Source organism: Coenobita brevimanus, chromosome 14, assembly GCF_032717465.1.
Source record: "Coenobita brevimanus isolate Jiangsu-jjx chromosome 14, ASM3271746v2, whole genome shotgun sequence".
Taxonomy (NCBI): Eukaryota; Metazoa; Arthropoda; class Malacostraca; order Decapoda; family Coenobitidae; genus Coenobita; species Coenobita brevimanus.
The window spans coordinates 15,612,455-15,638,836 of record NC_136967.1 but is presented as its reverse complement, the minus strand read 5'-3'; the positions used below and the strand labels follow the sequence as shown (position 1 = coordinate 15,638,836).

The 26,382-nt window shown below is 41.9% G+C and overlaps 1 protein-coding gene across 1 annotated transcript; it reads left to right on the top strand.

Moving 5' to 3' along the window:
- The first annotated feature begins 2,597 nt into the window (after positions 1-2,597).
- Positions 2,598-25,427, top strand: LOC145389930 (UDP-glycosyltransferase UGT5-like). Its single transcript, XM_080265044.1, has 12 exons — positions 2,598-2,707; positions 3,110-3,424; positions 4,215-4,341; positions 6,644-6,916; positions 11,214-11,404; positions 11,547-11,642; positions 12,861-12,954; positions 17,897-17,988; positions 18,617-18,750; positions 22,824-23,043; positions 24,189-24,332; positions 25,283-25,427. The coding sequence occupies exons 1-12, from the start codon at positions 2,598-2,600 to the stop codon at positions 25,425-25,427; spliced, it is 1,941 nt and encodes a 646-aa protein (XP_080121170.1).
- The last annotated feature ends 955 nt before the right edge of the window (positions 25,428-26,382 follow it).

Sequence of the window (26,382 nt, the reverse complement as noted above, 5' to 3'; positions counted from 1 at the left end):
TTCGGTTCCCGCAACGTCCATCTCAGCAGTTACTTCAGCAAACAAGGGATGAGGCTATGGCACACCTAATGTCTGACCTGGCTCGTATCTCTGACTGGGGTAAAAATTATTTTGTTTTTAATGCATCAAAAACTTAGTTTTTACACCTATCAACCCGACACAATCTTCCACAGGAATACCCTCTAAGATTTAATAATATCCAGCTCAATCTTGCATCATCCTTGAACATGCTTGGGGTTTCATTCACTCGGGGCTTACCTTGGAAAAATCATATTGCATCTCTTGTAAAATCTGCTTCCAAGAGATTAGGTGTGCTAAGCCGACTCCATTCCTTCTTTACCCCTGCACAGTTGTTGACTTTATACACGGGTTTTATTCACCTCTGTTTAGAGTACAACCCCCATGTGTGGGGAGGCTCCCCTCATACAGCTCTTCTCAATAGGGTGGAGTCAAAACTTTTCGTCTCATCAACTCTCCTCCTCTTACTGGCTCCCTTCAACCTCTGTCTCTTCACCACACTGTTGCATCTTTATCTCCTTTCTATCGCTTCTTCAATGGTCACTGCTTCTCTGAACAATCTGCTTGCATCCCTCCACCTCTACGACGGGCACGTAGCACCCGTCTAGTAACAAATTCTCATCTCGTTTCTGTCCAACTCTCTAATGCAAGTGTTAACCTTTACTCCCAGTCCTTCATTTATGCAACAGGTCAACTCTGCAACTGTCTCCCTTTGTCTGTATTTCCTACTTCCTATGATCTCCAATCTTTCAAACGCAGTGTGTCCAGGCATCTCGAAATGAACGGATCTTGAATTTGCTCTCTTTTGTATTGTTTTTGTTTTTTCTTGGAAGGAACTGTTTGCTGGCTCCTGGCCTTTGGTTCCTTATTTCTTGCATAAATAAAAAGTACGACTTCGTATGAAAAGACTTACAGTATTTTTGGAATGTCCTTTTTTGGTGAAATGGTTGAAAGTTAATACAAGAAATTATGAAACAGATGGGAATTCTGAATATGAACATGGCAACTGCACTGTGCAGTTTCACTGTGATTTAGTGTTGCAGTTTCTTTAGACGATCCTGATTTAACGAAGAGGGCTTATCGTAGAGTTCAACAGACTTTGACCGAGGTTCCTTTTTAGTAGGACTTACCAACATGTATTCATGCTTCTGACAGTAATTTCTAATGGGTGGAAGCACACCCACACGGAGCTACATCACAGCTACATACTGTGGACCGTAGTCCTTATGTCAGTTATTTGTCAGCGTGTGCTTGTTACTGCAGGCCTGTTTACAGTTTTAACATTACTGTCGTTCCCGAGTGCGAGAAGTGATGTTATTCTCACGCGGTGTTTTTCTGCTTAGTGAATCATATGCCCATACTGGTAACTAGAATACAGCGATATCGGCTCTGACAGGTTCCAATACGTTAGTGAAACAGCACCAAACAGCGCAGCTACGATGCTTAAAAGTATCACTGGTGTGTTTCATGAATGGCAACCTATTGGCTGAGGTAGACATAAAATCTAATTTAAGGTACAAACCATTTGATTAAACACCATACTGACGCCTTTTTAACTCAGTTGTAATGTAACTTGTGCTGCATGTTTTTAATGCAAAAAGGAAAGAACCAAATGCTACAAGTCCGCAATAGTTATTTCCAAGAAAAGCAACAAATGAAAGCATAATTAAAGATTCACTGATTCTGAAGTGTCAGAACACAATGCGTTTATAAGACTGGCGGTCGAAGGTAAAGGGAAATACAGACTGAGGAAGACAGCTTCAGAGCAAATCTGATGCATACATGAAGGACAGTATATCGGGTAACTCTTGCATGAGAATGTTGACCCCCCCAAAAAAAAAAAAAGAAGAGGTGAGAGTGGTATGTGGCCGTCGTAATGCTGGAAGGATGTAGACAGTCTGTTCAGAAGAGAAGTGGCTTTTGATGTAGCGATAGTAAAGCGGTGGATCTTAACATTCACTCAGTCTGAGGTTCTACGACGGTATTAATGGAAAGCTTGCCACTTCAGCTTATCAGCACTACCGAACAAAAATGAGCCGAATCACTCACCACTCACGACATTGTAAGATTTTTTTTTTTTTTAATGTACACCACTGACATCAAAAGTTTCTTCACCTGTCGACCCGATGAAACTAAATATGAACGATGTTTCTTTCCTGATTCAGTAGGTAACTGCTCAGCCTAGTACAGTACCATACTAAAGAGTAACAAAATAAACACTTGTGGAGTATATGGATGATTAGAACATAAGCAGCAACACCTCCTCCTCTCTCAAGCATGGCCTCTACTTCTGCCACAGCTCGCGACCCGTTGAGGGGGGCTGATACTGGCAACACTAGGCCTGAAGGAGGAGTGCAGACCGTCACCATCACCGGCACCGTGAAGTGGTACAGCGTCAGGGCGAAGTACGAGTTCATTCGGAGCCAGGATACTGGCGCCGATGTATTCGTGCATCGCTCAGGGATCACTGCTACCTCTTCAAGGCGCCTCTCGCTCTCGTTACCTTAGGGCGAGACAGTGGAGTTTCACATTCACCAGACACCGAAGGGTCCCGAGGCTAGAGACGTCACTGGGCCGGGATGTGCAGCTGTGCAAAGCACTGCCTATGCACGGCGGCGCCCCACGGCCCAGGGGCGCCGGCCAGTGGATCCCCGATGTCCTGGGGATATGGATACCATTGTCGCCATGGGTATCGCGACGGCGAAGGCTTTCTGTGATGATGACAAGGCAGCGATGCTTGTTCTTCTCCCCTAGCTTTTTGAGAATAACGGGCTGCCGCGCCTTGTCATCCCACAGAGCTTCGCTCGTGATACACAGGCAGCCCCTCGTCAGGAACGTCGTTCCGCCACGCTGCAGCCTCCTAGACCCCGCACAACACCGAGGAAAGGCTGCAGCTCGACGCTCCTCTCAACAGAGCGACTGCCTCCTCCACCACCACCGCTGCCGTTGCCATGGAAACCGCCGAGCCCAGAGCCTCACCACTCTCCGCCTGCAGCCGTGGAGAGAGTTGCTTCTCCTGCTCCTTCCATCACCGTGCAGGAAGAAGACTCTCCTCTCCCATCACCACGTGCCACATCTGCTGAGGCTCCAGTGTCGTCTCCAAGAAAAGGCAGAAGAAGAAGAAGGGGAAGGGTAAGCGTCAGGGCAAACCTCCACCCATTGCCCAGCGCATCGCCAACGCTCTTCCGCCCCTCGATTCTGCTACGGCCGCCCATCTAGCCTCCTGCAACGACACTGACCTCCAGGAGATTCTTCTTGACTTGTTTACACCAGCCGACCCCGACGACGCTTCTGCTCCACTCTACAGGCAACTGTACGTCGACCTGAGGGAGGCGTACATTGCACAGTCCATCCCTGCCAGCCTCGAGTCACGACTGTTGGAGAGTTTAGCTGCAGATCCTCCGAGGTCTGCAGTCCTAAATTTTATCGCAGCTCAGCTGCTCTCATAGAGCCCTCACGTATCACCATCGATCTTATCTCTGACGGGCTTCCATCATCTGCCCGTGTCCACTCTTCTCTATGGAGGTGGACGAATCAACAACAACAACAACATAGAACATAAAGTACAGCGTATAACTTAAATAAATGGATGAAGCAGTGCCGTAAAATTGGTCAGAATTTATTTCTGGACTAATAAATTTGGAATTAGCTCACTGAATATTTATAGGCCACTTTGACTGCTCTTATAATCGTTTTAATTTCCAAACTGTCCTCTTATAGTATCTTAATTTCTGAACCTTCAGCTCAAGTTTCTTTAGCTTTCTCTAACCCTACTCATTTGTTGACACTGCATAGAGATCAAAGTCACCCCTGCATGGAAGACGGCTTATCATGTGTAAGGGAGGCCTACCACATAATTCTAAGCAAGGTGGAGTCAACGACATTAATCTTCACCTCATCAGCTTTCTCTTACTCCCTCCAACTAGTCTCTGTTTGTAGCAGTGTTGCATCTCTCTCTCTCTCTCTCTCTCTCTCTCTGTTGTTGCTACTGTTCTTGTTGCTGTTTTCCTGATCTCTGATGTGTGTCTCCCTCAATATTTTGAACCGAGCAGCACCTGTCTAGTTACACACATTCACTCCGCTTCTGACCAAGTCTTTCATGCAAAAGTTAGTAGAGGCTTTTTGCAAGCTTTTTAAACCAATCCAGACTGTCTGGAACCAGTCCCTTGTCGGTACTGGCATGATATTTCTACCAGTCGAAAGGAGGTCAGTGTGGCCCGGCCTCCTAGGCAGGACTGGTTTCGGCCGGTCTCAACTCATAACACGAGGCTGTGCGGGCAGCACTGTGTGACACGGTCAGCCAGGAGTGTCCCGTGGCTCAGAGTAAACAGCTGATAGTACAGCAAAAATAGTGAATGCAAATTATTTATAAATAATAGAAAAAAGTACTATTTCACACATTTGGCGGCCAGCATGGACGTGGGAAGATGATATACAAGGTTTGAAAAACCTGTTCTGATAAAAGTTAGCAAACCCAGTTTCACTTAAACTTCAGTTATCCCTTTCAAAGTACACCCCTCCTCCTTGTTCCGACATTTCTGACACTAACGGAACCATTATTGAAATACTTTTTCTTGATGTTCTTTAGGATATATATATATATATATATATATATATATATATATATATAAATACAGTATATATATATATATATATATATATATATATATATATATATATATATCATTCATTGCCAGACGCCATGTATCCCAAACGGGGTGGTCAAGGGCTTAGAGTTAATTGTTTTACAGGGAGGGGCACTAATCCTCCACCAACCCCACTTGACACGTAGGGATGCCAACAGCATCTGGTGTTCCCAGGCGGTCACCCATCCAAGTACTAACCAGACCCAACGTATATATATATATTATATATATATATATAGTGTGGTAGGTGGTGGCGACCATCATCCACTCACTTGATGTAGAGCTGCCTACTTCTTCCTTAGCCTTTATCATTCTATTTCTGTGTCTGCCCTCCTCTCGTCATATTTCTCCCATCTTTCCTGTCACTTCTTATTGCTTTTCTTTCCTTTACAGGCGGCTTTACGTTGAGTGACAAGCCAAATGCTTTCTTGTAAGCCAAGAAACCATTTACTACGCTGGGTGGTAACCATACAACCAAACCATACGTGCTCCCTACGTGTCAACAATTGGGTTGGTGGAGGATTAGTGCCCCTCCCCATAAAACAAATAACTCAAAGTCAAATGGCCACCCCTTGCGGGATTGTGGCGTCTGGCAAAATATATATATATATATATATATATATATATATATATATATATATATATAGATATATATATATATAGATATATATATATATATATATATTATATATATATATATATATATATATATATATATATATATGTATATATATATATATATATATATATATATATATATATATATGTATAATATATCTATATCTATCTATCTATCTATCTATCTATATACATATATATATATATATATATATATATATATATATATATAGATATCTCTCTCTCTCTCTCTCTCTCTCTATTAATATATATCTATCTATCTATCTACCTATATCTATATCTATATCTATATCTATAACTATCTATCTATCTATCATCTATATCTATATCTATCTATCTATCTATCTATCTATCTATCTATCTATCTATCTATATATATATATATATATATATATATATATATATATCCATCTATCCATCATCCAATCCTTAGTTGCCCCATGAGGAGCGTAGGAGCCCGGGGCTAGGCAGTTGGTCCCGACATTTAAGATGAGAGTGACCAGCCTCACTCATCCCTGAGTTGCATTAAACCCCAACGACCCCTTTGATATAAACCTTCACCGGCTCAATCCGACTGGAGCACAATAATTACCCACTAAACCACCAGGCGCCAAAATTTGGTTATATGGTTACCACCCAATGTAGTAAATGGTTTCTTGGTGTACAGGAAACTATTTGGCTTGTCACTCAGTGTAGGGTCACACACAGGCAGAAGGAAGAGGAACGCATGAAGGAAGAGGGAGTGTAAAGTTACCCGTAGGCAGAAGGAGAAGGAAAGAATAAAGGAAAGGAAGACAGAAGAGGATGGAAGGAAAGAAAGATGGAGGAGAGGAAAGGGCAGACACCCGACAGCAGCACTACATCGAGTGAGTCGATGGTGACATATATATATATATATATATTTATATATATATATATATATATATATATATATATATATATATATATATATATATACTATATATATATATATATTTGAGATCGGATGTTTTCAGTTGTGTGAAGATGGTGTCAGTTCCTTACGGGCTTCAGCTTGGGGGGAAATAAATGCACGGCGAATAACATGGATGTTAGATTAATGAAAATTTTCTCGGTAAAAAATTGTTTGGTAATGAGCTCTGTGTGAACTGATATTCTCATAATCAGTCACCAGCATTCGAATTACAGCATTGTTTGTATCTGACTGCCTCCAGTTTGCGTCTCACTTTCAGGTCTGGGCACCTGTAACTTTACATTTCCTTCCATCAGACTATTATTCCACTTATGACTAAGCAACTACATTCAGCTTTCGAAAGACGACTCGTGTTAAAGGTGTCAGTAACAAACTTTCTTTGGCACAGGTGACCCTGGTGACCAGCGGGCAGTCTTCCCGCGATGTGCCTACCGTCAGAAGCGTGGTGATGCCCGATGGAGACTTCTCATCCGTCATGCCAAACCTCTTCAACACCAGCATAATGGAGGTCTTACTCATCAGTCACGGCTTGTCGTTAGAGAAATGCTGGAAACTGCTCGCCTCTGAAGAAATGAAGAAAATCGAGGAAGAGAAATTTGATTTAGTTATTTACGGTCTTTCTAACACGGAATGTTTATTGCCGGTGGTGCATAGATTACAGGTGAGTGATGTGGCCTTGCTTTATAAAAGAAATTTGTACGGAAGTCATAAGTATCTATAATAATCCACGTCTTCCTTATACTAATGTCTATCATTATGCCGATCTCATCACGATCAGGAGAGTCACTGATGGGTAGAAAACATACCAAACTTCGTTTCAGCTTACAAGAGTTAGTCAGTAGAGTACACGGAGAGTCAGAAATGATGGAACATTAAGCAAAGTTACGTCCCCGACTCCACTTTGTGAGAATAGGACTAAAATGATCTAAAAGATGTAAAAATACCCCTAATTTGTGAACTAGTATAAACATTGGCATTAAACAATACACTACGTATATTGTTAAGGCTTGAACCACCTTGGTCTTACTAAACGAGTATCATTACTTCTTTTCATGTACCACTTCTTAGCAACTTCAGTCCGATGAAGTATTCTTCCACTCCGAGGAAGTATATTTTATTTTATCCTTCAGGTATTTTTATTCAACTAGAAGGAGACTTTTCTAATTTGGTAGGTTAGACGTAGCCTTTATTTATCCTCTCACTGTTAAGGTAGTCTCCTTTACAGTATATACCTTTTTTTTTTTTTTTTTTTTAAGCAGAGAAGAAGGAACCAAGGATATTTCCCCTCCCTCAAGGAAAAAAAAAAAAAAAGAGAGATAACAGAGAGCCAAATTCAAGCCCCATTCATTTCGAGATGCACACACACACACACACACACACACACACACACACACACAGTGTTTAAAGGTCTGGAGGTCTTAGACAGTAGGAAATACAGACAGTGGAAGACAGTTCATGAGTCAACCTATTGCATACATGAAGGACTGGGAGTAACGGTTAACTCTTGCATTAGAGCGCTGGACAGAAAAGGGATGAGAGTTTGCTGCTAGACGGGTGCTACGCTCCCGCCATAGTGGTGGAGGGATGCAAGCAGAAAGTTCAGAGGAGCAGTGACCATGAAAGTAGCTATAGAAGAAAGATAAAGATGCAACTGTGCGGAGAAGAGTCAGAGGTTGAAGGGAACCAGTAAGAGGTGGAGTGAAATTAAAAGCCTTTGATTCCATTTTGTTGCTTGTTGAGAAGAGCTGTAAGTGGATAACCTCCCCACACATGAGAGCTGCACTCCACACAGGGGCAAATAAAATCCCAATATAAAGTCAGCAACTGTGCTGGGGTAAAGAAGGCATGGGATCTGCTGAGCACACTTAATCTCTTGGAAGGCAAGCTTTTACAAGTGAGGTAATATGATCTTTCCAAGATATATCCCGTGAGAATGAAACCCCAAGTATGTTCAGAGATGATGTAGGATTGAGTTGGATATTGTTAAAAATTAGAGGGTAGCCCTGCAGAAGATTTTGACGGCTGGAAGATGTAAGAACAGAGTTTTTGATGCATTAAAAACAACAATATTACTTTTACCCTAATCAGAGATATGAGCCAAGTCAGCCATTAGGTGTGTCATAGCCTCATCCCTTGTTTGTTGACGTAATCGCTGAGTCGGATTCTGCAAGAAGCAAGTGGAAAGGTGAAGGGTGGAGTCATCAGCGTATGAGTGGATAGAGTTAGATATACAGGTACAGTCTAGAAGGTCATTGGTAAATAGAGGTTAGAGAGTTGGTGATAGGACAGAGCCCTGAAAAACACCACTACTGATAGCTCTAGGAGTAGAAAGGTGGCCGTTTACAGCAGCAGAATAGTACGACCAGAAAGGAAACTAGACATGAAGGCACAGATAGAAAAATAGAAACCATAAAGGGACAGTTTGGAAATCAAAGATTTATGCCAAACTCGATCTAAAGCCTTTGAGATGTCAGATGCAATGGCAAAGCTTTCGCCAAGATCCCGAAAGGAGGATGACCAGGAGCCTGAAAGGAAGGTGAGAAGATAGGCAGTGGAGAATCCCTGGCGGAACCCATACTGATGATCAGAAAGAAGGTTGTGATAGGAGAGGTGCTTTAAATTTTTTTTGTCAAGGACAGATTTTAAACATTTTGATATTCAGGATGTTAAAGCTATTGGGCGTATAGTTAGGGGATTGGGAGTGTTCACCCTTCTTTGAGACTGGCTGAATGTGAACAATCTTCCAGCAAGCGGGAAAAGTACAAGTTGACAGGAAAGACGAAAGAGTTTTCCTAGGCAGGCCGTAAGCACAGAAGCACAGTTCTTGAGGATAACAGGAGAGACCCCATCAGGCCAGTATACCTTGTTAGTATTGGGGTCAGTGATGGTAGAAAATTTTTCAATTGACGAAATTTTAATGTCAGCCATAAGGAAGTCAGACGGGGGAGTGATGAAGGAACAGCACCGGACTCATCTAATTTGAAACTGGAGGAGAAAGTGTGAGCGAGGAGTTCTGGTTTATCAGTAAAAAATAGCTACAGAGCCATCCAAAAAGGAAAAGAGGAGGGAAAGATGATGAAGAAGAGTTGTTAGAAAGGATTTTGGCAAGGTATCAGAAGGAGCGGGACGAATCTGAGTCAAAAAGTTCAGAGCATTTAGTAGGAACGAAATTTTTTTTAGAAGAGCGAAGAAAAGACAGCACGATTCAGGGCAGAAACGTAAATGAGATTAGGTTCAGGGTTTGGATGGCTCCGACACCTTTTGTAGGCCTTCTCCTTGATGTGGACAGCATTAGGACAAGTGTGATTAAATATATATATATATATATATATATATATATATATATATATATATATATATATATATATATATATATATATATATATATTGCATTAGTTACAGGATAAGGGAAAGGAATTTATGATTCCATGCCCAAGAGAATAACCTCCGTAATGAGCAAGGCACACTCCATGGCTCTTGGCCTTAGAAACATTAATCATTCCACGGAAAATCAAAGAGGTACTGGCTGAAGGCCTCCCAGTCAGCTCCTCCAAAATGCCACAGCCGCCGCTGTTTGGAAGGGTCCAGAGGCATTACTGGAGCGATAGGATAGGTAAAGATGATAAGGTTGCGATCGGAGGAGCCCAACGGAGAAAAAAACAAAATGACAGCGTGAGCAAGATTAGCTCTAAGGAAAAGGTGAAGTATGTTGGAACTCTCAGCTGTCAGGGATACGGATAGTGTGCTGTACAAGCATGAAAGTCTGACAGAAGCATGAATTAAACAGACAATACTTAGGGGACTGAAAGGATTAATAAGTGTCATTCTGCTGTCCCGGCTGTAACTGTCAGTTCTATCACATGACATTTTTAACTGGTTCATTTTTATTAATTCCAAGGGGTTTTATTAAACTTTCGATAAGCCTCTTCTGTTACACCCGTGAGGAGGTTATGTGTTTGTTCCGGTTTGCATGTCTGTGTGCCTATGTCTGTCTGTCTGTCTTTTTGTCTGTTAGCAAGACTGTGGGAAAATAATCGGATGGAATTACACCAAGTTTGGCACAATGATTTAGGACCATTAAAGGAACAGATGAATAATTCTTTCACTGAAAATGGTCATAAGCCATATGTCGAGGGCTTGGCCAGCAGTATCCGATTTTGACCAAACTTTGTGGAAGGTTTATGGGACAGGAAAGGGTTAAGTGATTCAATTTTGAGAGCAATCAGTCGGAGGTAAAGGCCACAGGGCAAGGGAAAGATTTCGGCTCTACATATAACTCAAATAGGTAAGTTTCAATTTAAATCAACCTTAGTCAAAGGTCTTAAGATTAACCTATGATGAATTCCTACTGCTTACAAAGTGATAGGTCAAATGTCAAGGCCACATGGTCAGTTCAACAAACACTTTTCAGCCGATTTGAACAAGCCTTAGTGGATGAATCGAAGGCCTTAAGGCCCTTTCTCACGATCAGCAGGCACCTGTTGTGTTCGAGCATGCAGCCCATCAGTTTTGAAGCATGATAACGAATTGTTCAATACGCAGTAGATTAGAAGCTGGGAGAGTACTTCAGGTCATCTCCCCGACACGATTATTTTCCCACATTTTATCATTAACATTCTCCGAAAACATAGGTCCACTGGTCGTGTGGACGGACCTGAAGGCAGATTGTAAGGTACGGGCGTTGCACTCTTAGCATTTATTGTTGCCCCATTTATATGGTAAATTTTTACTAATTTCAGATCATTTTATTTAGCTTAGGAAAAGTTTCTCATTTAAGGGGATTAACGAAGATTATATCTCACCCATAAGTTCGCAACCTTAATCCTAAGGAGATAATATTCTGAAGAGAACAAAAATAAACCAAGAACATATCAATGTACTGAAATGATAGATGCTTCTCCCTACCTTTTCAGTGAGTGGGCATAAACTATTTATTTCTTTATTTATTTATTTTTGAGGCGCCAGTGATATACATAACGCCCAACGTGCTGCTGGGCATGATGAGTGACTTGGCCTTCAACCCTCACTTCTCATCCCTCACGTCCGCCTACTTCCTGTCATTACAACACCCACTCACCTTCACCGGCAGGATGGTCAGCACACTCTTTGATACCCTGTGCTTGTGGTCTGCAGGTATTAATGCGCGCAGGTAATTATTCTATATACCTACCACCCTCCCCGTCTCCGTCTGTTTATTATATGGGTTGAGAATAGGGAAAATGATTATGATGATGATGCTGTAGACTCTCTCTCTCTCTCCCTTTCTCTCTGAAGCGATAAATCTGTTTCAGGATCGAAGAGGAATGCCGCGCCCGCCACCTGTGTCCAGCCGATTTACCCCCTTTGGCAGAGCTGAGGGTCAACGCCAGCCTAGTTCTCGTAAACATGTAGGTTTGTGGTTTCTATGGCATAAGAGACTTCGTAACACCCCTTCCTTAGCGATTTATTTTCCATCCTACAGCTTACTGCCATCCGTATGTTGCGCAGCTCTGTTTTAATGGAAATTCCGTGATATCTTTTCCTTGGCGATTTACTCTTTACTTCCTCGTGTATGTTACGTATATATGCTTAATGGAAGCAGCTTAAAATCTCCTCCTTAGCGATTTATTTTCCATCCTGAGCCTGAAACTCTCGTATCTTAGGCCAATGTACTGTATATATGTTTTGTGGATAGACTTTCCAACACCACCTCCTTGGCTGTTTATTTTACATCATTTGCTCAGCTTTCTCTTTTATGCTATGTATATTTATTTTAATAGAGACTTCCCAACGCCTCTTCCACAGCAATTTATCTTTCGTTCTGCACCTGGCTGTTTTAAGTTACGTATATCTATTTAATGAAGTCACCTCACTTGATTCCTTCATCTTCAATTTTCTTTTTCTGTGTCTGCCCTCTTCTCCTCCTAATTCTCCCATCCTTCCTGTCCCGTTTTATTGCTCTTATTTCCTTTTCAGGTGGCTTTACATTGAGTGACAAGCCTAATGGCTAGAAACCATTTACAACGCTGGGTGATAATCATATATCCAACCATACATGTTCCCTACGTGCAACAACAAGTGGGCTGGAGGAGGGTTAGTGTCCCTCTCCGTAAAACAACTAACTCAAAGACAAACGGCCACCCCTTACAGGATTATGGAGTTTGGCTATAGATAGATAGATAGACAGATAGTAATAAAAGGCTATCTATATAGAACATACAAGAGAATATCACAGTAAAATATGCAAAATAAATTGGTAAGGATGAGTGGGTAGGTAGGTGAGTAGGTATGTGGGTAGAGGTGGGTGGATGGGCAGGGTGAGTGGTGGGTGGCTAGGTGGGTGGGTTTATTTTGTGGGTGGGTGGGCAGGGTGAATAGGTGGTTGGATGGATGTGTAGCTTCCCAGAATACAAGGTAGGAGAGGGCTTATGTTCCTAGTTTTTACAGTGGATGAGGAGATCGGCACACATCTTTGTGGCAGGTGAGGGCTGAGTAGTTATGAGCTCTTGAGCTTGTCATGCCAGTCTCTTTTTTTTTTTTTTTTTTAATATTCATACGAAGAAGAGGCTATATTATTATTTTTTTTTTTTACTGAGCTTTTTTTTGTTGAAAGTTGGCGGTTTCAGGGTGAGGACCTTGGAGAATCCGACTTTACCATACACGCCCACGGTGGTCCATGCTGGGGGGATCCAATGTCGCCCCGCCAAGCCATTACCACAGGTCAGTCCCATTACTTGTTGTCCTTCATTGTCTCCGCTAACTACTGTTGCCCTTCACAGTTCCCGTTATCTACTGTTGCCCTTTATAGTTCCCCTTACTTACTGTTGCTCTACCCAGTCTCTCCCTCCAGGTCAGTCCCCATTACTATACTGTTTTAATATACTTTCGCCCAGATTTTTGTCATTTGCAGCTTATGTCACGTACCTCAGTGGCCGAAAAAGACAATAATATGGCTCTACATTCTTTACACATCACCTCTTTGAGATTAGCATCATCTGTTGTTACAACTCAACATTCACGGAGGAGAGAGGGCAATTTTAGACCAAGTTCGAGTGAAAAGCCTTTAGCTGTTGTCAGTATACCGTCTTTCCCACCAGACCCACACATATTCACGTCCTCTTCTTCAGATCAATCACAGTTACCCGAGAAAAACGGTACGAGGTAGTTCCATATTGCCCCAGGGGAGTATTCAGGACCTCAGGAGCGTGGAGGCTTTTCTGTTTGGTAAATCGCCTTAGACCACGATGTCGAGAGGAACGTGAAGGGAGTGAAAACAAGAGAATAAAGCACAAATTATAAAATCGTCAGGGGCCATCCCGAAATAAAATCACTACTATTTGGAATGATCTGTGGAAAGTATATACTGTCATTAGTATATTGTGTTTGTTGAGGGGGTTTTCAGCCTCCCCCCCAAAAAAAAAATAAATAAATAAATAAAATCTCTTCCTTTCCTCTGGTTACCGGACACAGATACTGATAAGATTTTTTTTTTTTTTAAGCTAAGGACTTAATGAAGGTCATCCCTACCGACTACAGCTCAAAAAGTCTTTCCTAAGCTGAGTAAAATCATGTGAGTGGAGGAAGAATAAAATGAAAAAGTCGTACGGGGACTGAAGGGGGTGAGTCTCTTCATTACGATGACGTTTTTTTTTAATGTATTCTTATTATCTCCTGATGATCTTAATTAGACTTGGGAAACGTTTTTAGTTGGAGATCTTAAACTGAACCTTAATTAACCCATTCTCTCCTTTCACGGATCCACCTGGTGAACAAGCCTACATCTTTTCTATCCTTAATGACCTAGAGCAGCTTGTACAGCACCCTACCCGTATCCCTGACCGCCTTGGAGAGAGCTCCAACATACTTGACCTCTTCCTCACAACTAATCCTTCTGCTTACTCTGTTAATCTTTTCTCTCCGTTGGGCTCCTCCGATCACAACCTTATTACCTTAACCTGTCCTATCACTCCGGTACGGCCTGTGGACCCTCCAGGGAAACGTCGTCTGTGGCATTTTGGAGCCGCAGACTGGGAGGCCCTCAGGCAGTACTTCTTTGATTTTCCCTGGAATGATTATTGCTTCCATGGCCGTGAGCCATCTGAGTGTGCCTTGCGCATTACGGAGGTTATTCTCTCGGGCATGGAAGCATACATTCCTTTCTCATATCCTTTGACTAATGCAAGAAAGCCTTGGTTTAATCACGCTTGTTCTAATGCTGTCCGCAACAAGGAGAAGGCCTACAAAAGGTACCGGAGCCAACCCACCCCTGAATCACATCATCTTTACGTTTCTGCCCGGAATCGTGCTAAGTCTGTTCTTCGCTCTACTAAAAATAATTTCATCCATACTAAATGCTCTCAACTCTCCAACTCGAATTCTTCCACCTACTTCTGGCACCTTGCCAAAAATCTTTCTAACAACTTTACCTCATCATCCTTCCCTCCTCTTTTCTACTCTGATGGTTCTGTAGCTATTTCTTCTACTGATAAAGCAGATCTCTTCGCACAGACTTTCTCCTCCAATTCCACCTTAGACGATTCCGGTGTTGTTCCTCCATCACTTCCCCCCTCTGACTTCCTCATGGCTGACATTAAAATTTCTTCAGTTGATGTATTTTCTGCCATCTCTGGCCTCAGTACTAACAAGGCATATGGGCCTGATGGGGTCCCTCCTGTTGTTCTCAAGAACTGTGCTTCTGTGCTTACACCCTGCCTAGGCAAATTCTTTCGCCTTTGTCTGTCAACTTGTACCTTTCCTTCTTGCTGGAAGTTTGCTCTCATTCAGCCAGTCCCAAAGAAGGGTGACCACTCCCAACCCTCCAACTATCGTCCAATTGCTTTAACGTCCTGTATTTCAAAAGTTTTCGAGTCAATTCTTAATAGAAAAATTTTAAGGCATCTTTCCTATTACAACCTTCTTTCCGATCGTCAGTATGGGTTCCGTCAGGGACGCTCCACTGGCGATCTTCTCACCTACCTTTCAGACTCCTGGTCATCCTCCTTTCGGAACTTTGGCGAAAGCTTTGCCATTGCACTTGACATCTCAAAGGCTTTCGATCGAGTCTGGCATAAATCTTTAATTTCCAAACTGCCCTCCCACGGTTTCTATCCTTCTATCTGTGCCTTCATCTATAGCTTCCTTTCTGGTCGTTCTATAGCCGCTGTTGTAGACGGCCACCGTTCTTCTCCTAGATCTATCAACAGTGGTGTTCCTCAGGGCTCTGTCCTATCACCAACTCTCTTCCTTTTATTCATCAATGATCTTCTAAGCTGTACATCTAACCCTATCCACTCATACGCTGATGACTCCACCCTTCACCTTTCCATTCGGTTCCCGCAACGCCCATCTCAACAGTTACTTCAAGAAACAAGGGATGAGGCTATGGCACACCTAATGTCTGACTTGGCTCGTATCTCTGACTGGGGTAAAAATAATATGGTTGTCTTTAATGCATCTAAGACTCAGTTCTTACACCTATCAACCCGACATAATCTTCCACAGGTATACCCATTAATGTTTAATAATATTCAGCTTAATCCTGCATCATCCTTGAACATGCTTGGGGTTTCATTTACTCGGGACTTATCTTGGAAAGATCATATTACATCTCTTGTAAAATCTGCTTCCAAGAGATTGGGTGTGCTAAGCCGTCTCCGCTCTTTCTTTACCCCTGCACAATTGTTGACTCTATACAGGGGTTTTATCCGCCCCTGTGCGGAGTACAACTCTCATGTGTGGGGAGGCTCCCCACATACAGCTCTTCTCAACAGGGTGGAGTCAAAGGCTTTTCGTCTCATTAACTCTCCTCGTCTTACTGACTCCCTTCAACCTCTGTCTCTTCGCCGCACTGTTGCATCTTTATCTCTTTTCTATCGCTACTTTAATGGTCATTGCTCCTCTGAACTGTCTGCTTGCATTCCTCCACCTCTACGACGGGCGTGTAGCACCCGTCTGGCAGCAAACTCTCATCCCTTTTCTGTCCAACTCTCTAATGCAAGAGTTAACCGTTACTCCCAGTCTTTCATTTATGCAACAGGTCAGCTCTGGAACTGTCTTCCTCTATCTGTATTTCCTGCTGCCTATGATCTCCAGTCTTTCAAGCGCAGTGTGTCCAGGCATCTCCAAATGATCGGATCTTGAATTTGGCTCTCTGTTGTGTTTTGTTTTTCTCTTGGAGGGAACTGTTACTGCGGGCTCATGGCCTTTGGTTCCTACTTCCTCGCATAAAAAAAAAAAAAAAACTGACTAATATGGACTGGGGGGAGGGGGTAGTGATAATTTAACGAAAAATACCCAATTACAGTGAACGAGATAAGCGATGATTATTCATTGATATTTTTGCCGCGTTCTGATGACGCCTGCTCACATCGTAATGAAACACGGCCATTTTTTTTTTCTCACTTCCCTGTTCACTTTGCTGTTCTACGCCTTGAAGAAACAAGCCGTTGAAAAATTAATTTTAATATGGTATAATGAGTCCAAGTCCTTCCATAATGACCCATTTGCATGTTTCATTTTGTTCTGACTATCTTTAATTTAGAATTCCAGGGCATACAGTACACGAAGACCTAAATGTTAGTGTTTCCCAGATATAGTCAGAACGTTGTGTTGTTGATTTTTGTTGGATTGGCCGCGGTGTCACTGAGCCGAACACCGGTGCAACGGAGGGAACCGATCTCCTCACCGGATTTCCGGAGATCTGGTGAGGAGATTGGAGGAGATCGGCAACTTGACCGCTGCACTCCCGGTGGGTGAGCTGCCCCGTGACAGCAGCAGCGCTGGGGCACCACACCACCAGGACGAGATAGCTGGGACGGTTTGGCTCCCAGATCTCCTGGGAAGTGGTGCCACCACCAAGAGGTATCCCATTGGCACCAGAATGTAGCGTAATTCTTTCATACTAATTTCATTATTCCATTATTTTGGTGATATTAGTATGTCAGAACAAGTCCAATAAAGATCATGTTGTATTCGATGAGGCGTACATTCTAAAATGTCGAAAGTTGATCAACCAGTACAGTATTTTCAAGCATGGAATTATTTCATTTCCTGCCAGTTATTCATTATCATACAGGTTTATCTTTTTAGGTAATGAGGTCATAAGCTAACAAAGATATTTCTGAAAAGGGCAGTGATTTAACTGGCTGCATGCAACATTATATTAGAAACTTTTTAATTTCACACTAGACAACTTTTGTAACTGGTAGTGACAAAAATGAGAATAGCCGCCGTCTGTTTAGAACTACATCAGGTTCACCTGACACTCATTTTGAACGTGAAGTGAATTCAGATATGCGTGTGTGTATATGTATATTGTGTATATATTCTTCATCAGTTAATAAGTGTTACCATTTTCTTATTCGGATGATGACCATGATTTCTTGACTTACGGCAAAAAACTTGGGACGAAATCATACATTCCAAGTTCAGGGATAAGGGACTTAATAGAGAGGCTACTAGAGATTAAGTAGCGTGGAGAGCCGCCATTATTTGATCAAGGCCGATGCATGCAAACATGTTGGAGTTTTTGTAAACGAAAAGGAATGCAAGAGACTATTTTAGGGCATGAATAATTACTCGAGTTTAGATCTCGTGGTCACTAATAATTATGCACTTCATTGCATGATTTATTCCATCCAAATAATTTTATTTCTCCTTAAAGGATCTGGATGAGTGGGCGAATGGATCAGGTGACGAGGGATTCATCTACTTCAGCCTGGGATCCCTGGTGAAAGTAAAAGAAATGCCAGAGGAGTGAGTACCTTCGCCTCCTCTTCTTCCTCCCAGGTCGTCTCGAGAAATGAGTGATTGTCTTTCTCCTCTGTTATTCAAATTGTCCAGAAGTTTTGAAATGTCTGTAATTGAATTTTCTAACTCTTCCATTTTTATTTCTATGATAAGTCACGGAGCACTTTCCTTTTCTCGGTACCGATGGCTGCAATAAGTATTTCTGAAGGACTGTATAATATTTCAGAACTTAAATAACCCAACCACTGGATGAAAAACAATGATTTTTTGTGATACTGATATAATTTCACAACAGGCAAGTTTTCATTTGAGTCATCTTCAGTCAACATTGTTTGGGCAGCTATTGGAGAGAGAGAGAGAGAGAGAGAGAGAGAGAGAGAGAGAGAGAGAGAGAGAGAGAGAGAGAGAAACAGCTGTTGTAACGATATAAAATAAGTGTCACTAGACACCACAGATTTTCCACTTTGGCGAGTAACAAGTGTTGTCAGATCATTTGAAATGAGCCTATATATTCCACTTGCATCTTATGTCAAAGTATGAGATCATGTGAAATTGTCTAGATTGGTGTCTTGCCTTGTATTTCCTCCTTGAGGCAAATATAATAGTGTTGGAGGCATTTAATGTGTTTTTGCAGGCACCGGTCAGTGCTGCTGAAGGTGTTCGCGTCGTTGGAGCAGCGAGTCCTGTGGAAGTGGGACGAGGAGACCATGGAGGGACTCCCGCCCAACGTGCGGCTCAGCAAGTGGCTTCCCCAGCAGGATGTGCTTGGTCAGTGTGGCGTAGTTGCATAGGTTTATATACCTGTATCTCAACAAATTCATTATGTGTCAATGACTTCTAATATTATTTGTATAACTGTATCTGTTCTTTTACATGGTCTGTAATTCTCGTCCATTCGTAGTACTGACGATCATCTTTCAGCAAAGCCTGGCCTTCCCGTTGCTGACGATCAGATTTTCACTCTTTGCCTAGGTACACTATATTTAAGGGCAAACTTGACCTAAGAAAATCCTTGCACGTAGTATTATATTAGTTGAAATGCATATTATGACAAACGCTTCTGTCCACACTACTCTTTTAAAGACCCTAGTCTACATTTGAACGTCTGTCCACTTTGCTGTCATAAACACATGCAATGATTCTTTTTTCTTGCATGTTACTTAATTACTATAGTCTCCATGTGATCGAATATTTCTATATATATATTATCAGTTTTGGGGAGAATTAGAGGTAGGGAGTTTCCACCGTGCAGGAGCCTACCACGTCTTTAGTTGTGCCAGGTAAAGCGATGTACTGCATTGTTTTTGTCCTCAGCCCTGCATCGCTGAATTCTTCTGTCGAACATGATGTAATTAAACAAGCACTGCACGGTCACTGGTGCTTAAAACCATAAACAAACGTAGGATGAAACTCTTTGTAACAAAATTTAAAGGCTAATTTATCAAAATATATATTATATTATTTCTTCACTTTAGGGTTGCCATATTTTTCCCTCATGTTTATTTCAGCCAAGATAATTGAAAATTTCACAACTTGTAGCATACAAATAGCTCTCTGTAATATATATATATATATATATATATGTTTATGATGTTTTACTTTCATGTATGTTAAATACCGAAACATTTTAAAGTCTCACTTCTCATTTTTACATCAAAGGAATAGAAATCCGCCATTTTTCATAATAACTGTTTGCTCTAAATTATACTTGATAAGAAAACAGAAATAGTCTTTCTTGAAATTTTGATGTTTGCAAAAAATATGTACTAGTATATGATCATATTAACTGTTAATATCATGGTCTATACCAACCTCTTATGGGTAAGAATACCCACGGGTACTGGACATACTGACCAATTCATTGGCAAAGTTACAGATTTGCTTTTCGTGTTTTGTATTTTTAAGCATACCAGTTGCTTGTAAAAAAGCAATTTTCATAATTCCATACTGATTCGTAGCCGTCACATCCTCATCATCTCGGCCTTCACCAAGCTACTTTTAAAGAACAGCATTTAGATGAGGATTTTAGCTAACTTCCCTTTCCTTGATGGGACTCTTGATGATGAGAGAGATGGAATCTTTGTCAATAATGAAGTGAAACAGCATCTGTAGGAAATGATGTGGTCCTTCCTTATACTGCCACTCCCATGGTAATGATGCCCTGGCAGTGAAATGCATGACGGGTTGACTCTTTTAATCTAGATTTCTTAAATGAGTGATATGAAAATTTATGATTTTTTGGAGCTGCAGACTAACAAAAGAATCAGGTAAAATAATTCAGTGCAGAATACACCTTGTGTAATAAGCTTTAAAATGCCATAGAGACCTCTAGAGCACCACACACACACACACACACACACACACACACACACACACACACAAAATGACTGCAGATAATGTCTCTTACTGAAGATATTGAAACACATGCTCAGTGCCATTGTGCTAGCTCATGTGTTTTTGTGATTTAGTTTGGAAAGCTAAGGAAATTTTGGTAATGGTAGACATCCTTTTGACATGAGGTACGAAAAAAATATCCCAAGAAATTATAGGGTAGGGGCACCAATGAAGGTAGGGGACCACTGATTTATATGCTCGGGGTGGTAATTTCTGTTCCATATTAAACATCAACGAATCTGAGTCCCACACTTCATAGTAATGATAAAAATTAAGCTTTTGCAATATACTGTAAGTCCGTAATTTAAACACCAAATCTGAAAAGGAATTGGATCTCTGGTATTAGTATAGCCTTCATTATCCTCATTAACACAAAGCTTCTGAATGATTTGCTATTTGCTCTATGGGCTCTTCATACAGTGCGAATAACCTACAAATTTCACTGAACTCAGACCATATATATGAAGGCAATAAGGGCTTCCGCATGCTGAGTTTGGGCCAATCAGAATGATGCAAGAATATAAAATAAATGCTGTACACCGTATTCAGAAAATGATATAGAACTCTTTTTTCCTCACTGCGAAACGTAACCAAAACACTTATTTCATGAGTGATGCAAGAGCACAATTAAAGTTGCAGCAAAAGATTAACAGTTGTATTGCTGACCTGCACTCCTGTTAATATGGGAATGTTCAGGTTTCGTGCTTATCCTTTTTGTGTTGTCAGCTTATATGCTCGTTTTTTGTTCTTTGTTCTATAATCTATATGATCCGAAAAACTTCAATAATGCAAATTAACTGGTTGTCATCTTTCTTTAACTCTGGAAGTGGTACGAAACGATGGTTAGTCTTATCTTGTATTACATTTCATTGCTACAGAAGACATTTCATTGGGTGCTGAGACGATATTCCAATCTCTCGTTTTCATTGTTTTAAGAAGATAAAATTTCGTGGACTATCTAAATCTAGCCATTCTTAAAGACTGGTCACATGCTGTCTAAGAAAATTTTGTTATTCAGCAGTGACTTGGCCCTGGTATAAGCGGTGAATCACTTCGGTGTTTAATAAGCAAATCAGGTTGTATTGCATGTTTCTTCTAATGCAATGAAATTTGCCTGGCAGTAGCTCAAACAAAGTAAAAAGAAATCTACCCTCGAAGTGAAAAGGCTGATGGAGATTGTTCTATTGGCCAGCTCCACGCTGCCATTCTTGTTAAGCGCGTATTCTTTCTTTCCTACTTTTGGCCGCCTCCATGCTGCCCTTATTTTTAGTCGCATTTTCTTTCTTGCTTGCTTTTTCTTTCTTTTTTGTTTAATTGTGGCAGACACTGCTACCCTTCAGAATTAACCAATTCCTGCCAAACCTGGATACAATGACCAGCCTGTGACCTAGTTGTGTCCGCTTTTCTCGTACTTCTAGCGTTTTGAGCTGTAGAAGCATTACTAATGGGCGTAGAGAGCTCTGACATCTTTAGGCGTAATCTTAAGGTCATTCCCTGTCGGAAGTGTCCCATCCATTTTTTCCCTCTCTCCTCTAGTTTTCGAGTGGCAACCCTGAAGATTGGCTTCAGGGTCCCTAGCAAACAATATTGGTGTTCAAAAATGCCCCCCTAGTTCCCCAGTGGCTCAGTGGAATTGAATGAAAGTTTGCATGCTTATAGACACTGACTACTACTACAACTTTCCATTGTACACCTATGTGCTACATTGGCCAGTTCAGGGATCGAAGGTCATCATATGCTAAAACAGTGAAAATAGCCAAAATCATTACTATGCTCCCGCGAAATGCTAAGGCTCTGAAGATAATTAAGCCAGGGCCATGATTTTTGGGTGGCATGTTGCACTGGAATACCTCCATATAAAAATGACATTTAGTGTCGAAACACAAAGTCGCTGGCAGCGCCATGTAGAAGTTGTATCTCTGGTGAACCATTCCCCCAATTTCAAGTTCCCTAGCACCGCAGTAGGTGGATGGAATCGAATGAAACTCTGCATGCTTATAGACGTTAATGAGTACTGCAGGTGTACTTTGTACATGCATGACCTATATCTGCCAGGTCAGGGATCAAAGGTCATCAAGTGCAGAAAATATGAAAAGTGCAGAATAACGATCTTGCTCACGTGAAATGTTTAGGTTCCGAAGATTAGTAATCCAGAGCCATGAATCATGGGTGGATTGTTGCACTGGAGTACCTCCATACAGAAATGACTTTTAGTGTTGAAACTCACTTTCGGTCGCTGGCAAAGCTTGGTCAGCTTAGAGGTGGCCATCATTACCTACCGGCTTGTTAATAGGGTTAGTTAAGTTGCTATACATCGTTCCAAACTTATAAATAATGTTAACATGGTGTATATCTGCACAGTGTTGAGTATATAATCATATTATTTGTCAACGTAAGTAACAAGCGTCTCTTCACATATCTTTTATGACTGTTGACTATATTGGCAGGTCATCCTCGCCTCCGCTTATTCATGACACACGGTGGCCTTCTGAGCCTACAGGAGGCCACCTACCACGGGGTTCCGATCCTGGGTTTCCCTGTCTCCATTGACCAGAAACACAACCTTGGCCAGGTACATCGAGAGGGCTGGGGCCGGATGCTGCTATGGGAAGACCTCACCTATGAGGCCCTCCGTCACAGTATCATAGACATCATTACCAACACGAGGTATGATCTGACCACGTAACAAAATGAATGAACATCAGTAAAGTCATTTATCACTGAGGAATGAATGAGGAACACACTAAGAATGACCTTACTTTGGGAATGGACAAAAAAAAAAAGTTTTATAGTCACACTCACCCTTGTACTGATCAAAAGAGATTAAGATTATTATTTATTGGTTCATCACTTAAATGACACCCTTCAGTCTCAAAGGTCGTCCTTGTAAAAATAACCTAGTGCCCTGTCCTACCCTGCCCTCTGTATCATACTTGTATTCCGATCAACGACAGTGCGCCGTCGACTAGTGCTCTTGAACTGTGTACTTTTGTGTATGTAAATATGCATGTATATATGTAATTTTTGTCCTACTCATCTGTCATATCTACGGCTATTCTGCAAAAACGCAGGTACGCGGTCGACCATACTCTTTTCATTCAAACTTGGCCTAAAAATTGCCATCTTTCCATCTTGAATGAGTTGTGACCACAGATTAACATTACAAATCGATGCCAGTCATGAAGTACAATAGAATGGGTATAGTGCCATAACAGTGTCTTTTTCTGCCACAGGGTTTCGTGAAATAAACCACAAAAGGACGAAAATCTGGGCCAAGTTATGGTGAAAGACCTATAAGATCCTTGTACTATGTATTACTGTGTGTGTGTGTGTGTGTGTGTGTGGTGAACAGACAAGGAACGTAAGCTCCCAAACATTCTCCCGGAATACGACACGCAACCGTTGATTTTACATCCGGGTACCTATTTTTAGTTCTAGGTACGAACAGGCTAGGGCAAAGGAGACCGTGCCTAAAGGTCTCGTGGTCGACCCGGGAATGTGTGTGTGTGTGTGTGTGTGTGTGTGTGTGTGTGTGTGTGTGTGTGTGTGTGTGTGTGTATTTATATTACCCGCCATCCCTCAACACCTCCCTTATCCCACAAGACCTGGGCTCCATCCTTCAAAACGGTACGGATGAGTGACAGAGTGACACAATAAGGGACACGCTCTGTATTTTGGCGCTGCTGTGGGTGTGAGAAAAGATATCATTGAACTCGGAACATCCCGTATCTGACTGTATGCGAGGGACCACACTAAGTCGGCAGCGGATAAAACAATTTAAAGGCAACCGCCATATCTCGTTTACCACACAGTATAATGGAGGAAGTTGAACGTCGGTCGAGCGTGATGCGTGACCAGCCAATGTCGCCGGGGGCCTGGACCACCTACTGGATCGAGTATGTCATCAGACATCGCGGTGCCACCCACCTCCGTTGCCCTGCCGTCAGTATGCCGTGGTGGGTATTTTAACGAGTCTTCATGGATTCCTCATTTTCTTCATGACAAAACTCATCTCTCTAGTGGATTAGTGGATGCATGTAACTGGATCCTCTTTTATGTCTTCCTTAATCATCCAACCATACTCACAAACGCACCAGTTACATGCAGGGATATATATTCAATAATGTTTGGCAACGGTATTTTCATGAATCAGAGTGCAGTGTTGGTTTGAAATTCAACGTTCCTACCGACTTAATTATTGCCATCGCAAAATCTAACTATTTTAAAATAATTGCTGGATTCGACATAGATTCTTCTGACACTGGTTTCTAAGGATAATGTTGCAACAAAACTACAAACATGCCTGTGACAGTGTTGTGAAGCAGGTCCCAGCTGTTACTGAGACAGTGTTGTAACGCAGGCACCAGCTGTTGCTGAGACAATGTTGTGACTCAGGTACCCTGCTGTTACTGAGACAGCGTTGTGACAGGCACGTGCTCTTACTGAGAGTGTTGTGTCACAATTACCATCTGTTACAGAGACAGTGTTGTGACACAGATACCAGCTGCTACTGAGACAGTGTTGTGACGCAGTTACCAGTTGTTACAGAGACTGACGCAGGTACCAGCTGTTACTGAGATAGTATTATGACTCAGGTACCAACTGATACTGAGACAGTGTTGTGACGTAGGTACCAGCTGTTACTGAGACAGTGTTGTGACGCAGGTACCAGCTGTTACTGAGACAGTGTTGTGACGCAGGTACCAGCTGTTATTGAGACTGTTATGACGCAGGTACCAGCTGTTACTGACACAGTGTTGTGACGCAGGTACCAGCTGTTACTGACACAGTGTTGTGACGCAGGTACCATCTGTTACTGACAGTGTTGTGACGCAGGTACCGGCTGATACTGACACAGTAATGTGACGTAGGCACCAACTGTTACTGAGACAGTGATGTGACGCAGGTACCAGTTGTACAACGTGGACGTGTGGCTGGTGGTGGTGGTAGTGACGGTGGCCGTCCTGTTGCTGACTTCCTGCCTCGCCTACAAGACCCTCACCTGCCTCATCACACGCTGTTGTCGAAGAAGGAAGGACAAGAAAGAATGAAAAGTCTTTATCATTAACATTATTTTCTTGTATATATTCACGTGAGAAGGAGTAATGCTTTTGGTCTCTTCCAGGATATGAATCATAGCGGGAGAACTGTAAATATCGGAAGATCTTCCCTAAGTTGAATAAAATCACCTGAAAAAAGCAAGGATAAAATAAATACGTCATGAGCTTGAAGGGATGAAGTGATTTTTGACCCCTTCAGTATAACTATTTTTTTCATCACTTTATTCAGGCTACCGTCAGACAATTTAATTCAACTGCGGATGGACCTCTATCTCCGCAATGGTTCATGAAGACCGTATCTAAACTCTCAGTTTGGGGAAAGTGAAACCTAAGCTGAATAAAATTGTCTGGAGATAACAAAAACATGATAAAAATACGTTACTGGGGTGAAGGGTAAAATCTGGTCGAACACTGCTAAATATGCTCAAATACCAGTGCACCAGTACATCAGTCCTTTATGAGACAGCCCTAGCATGTATTCAGAACGGACGGTGGGTGTTAGCGCCGAAGTGGTGACATGTGGAGATGTAGGAGGCCTACTGGGCCTTGGACATATACCCGGGCGATAGGGCCTGAAGCCTTTGCCCAGAGTCGGACACATTAAAAAAAATAAAAGAATTAAAAAAATTAAAAAGACAAAGTTTCACTCGAAAGTTCCTCTTCTGTCATTTACCAATACATGTGTGCTTCCTTAAAGGCGACGTAGAGGTTACAGAAAAGCCGATGAGTGACTTAAAGCTTGTTAGTTAAAGTAGATTTTTGCCTGTTGACAGCACACTGCGTAATGAAGACAAATAACCACCATGTGTTTAGGATCTGATGGTAGACTACAGATTCTGAGATCCACTTCACTTTCAACCCCTTGATCTAAAACTCCAATATAGAAGCATCATGGTAAGTTGATAAACTGATTTGATTCACCTGATCGGTTTGTCAGCCAATCCAC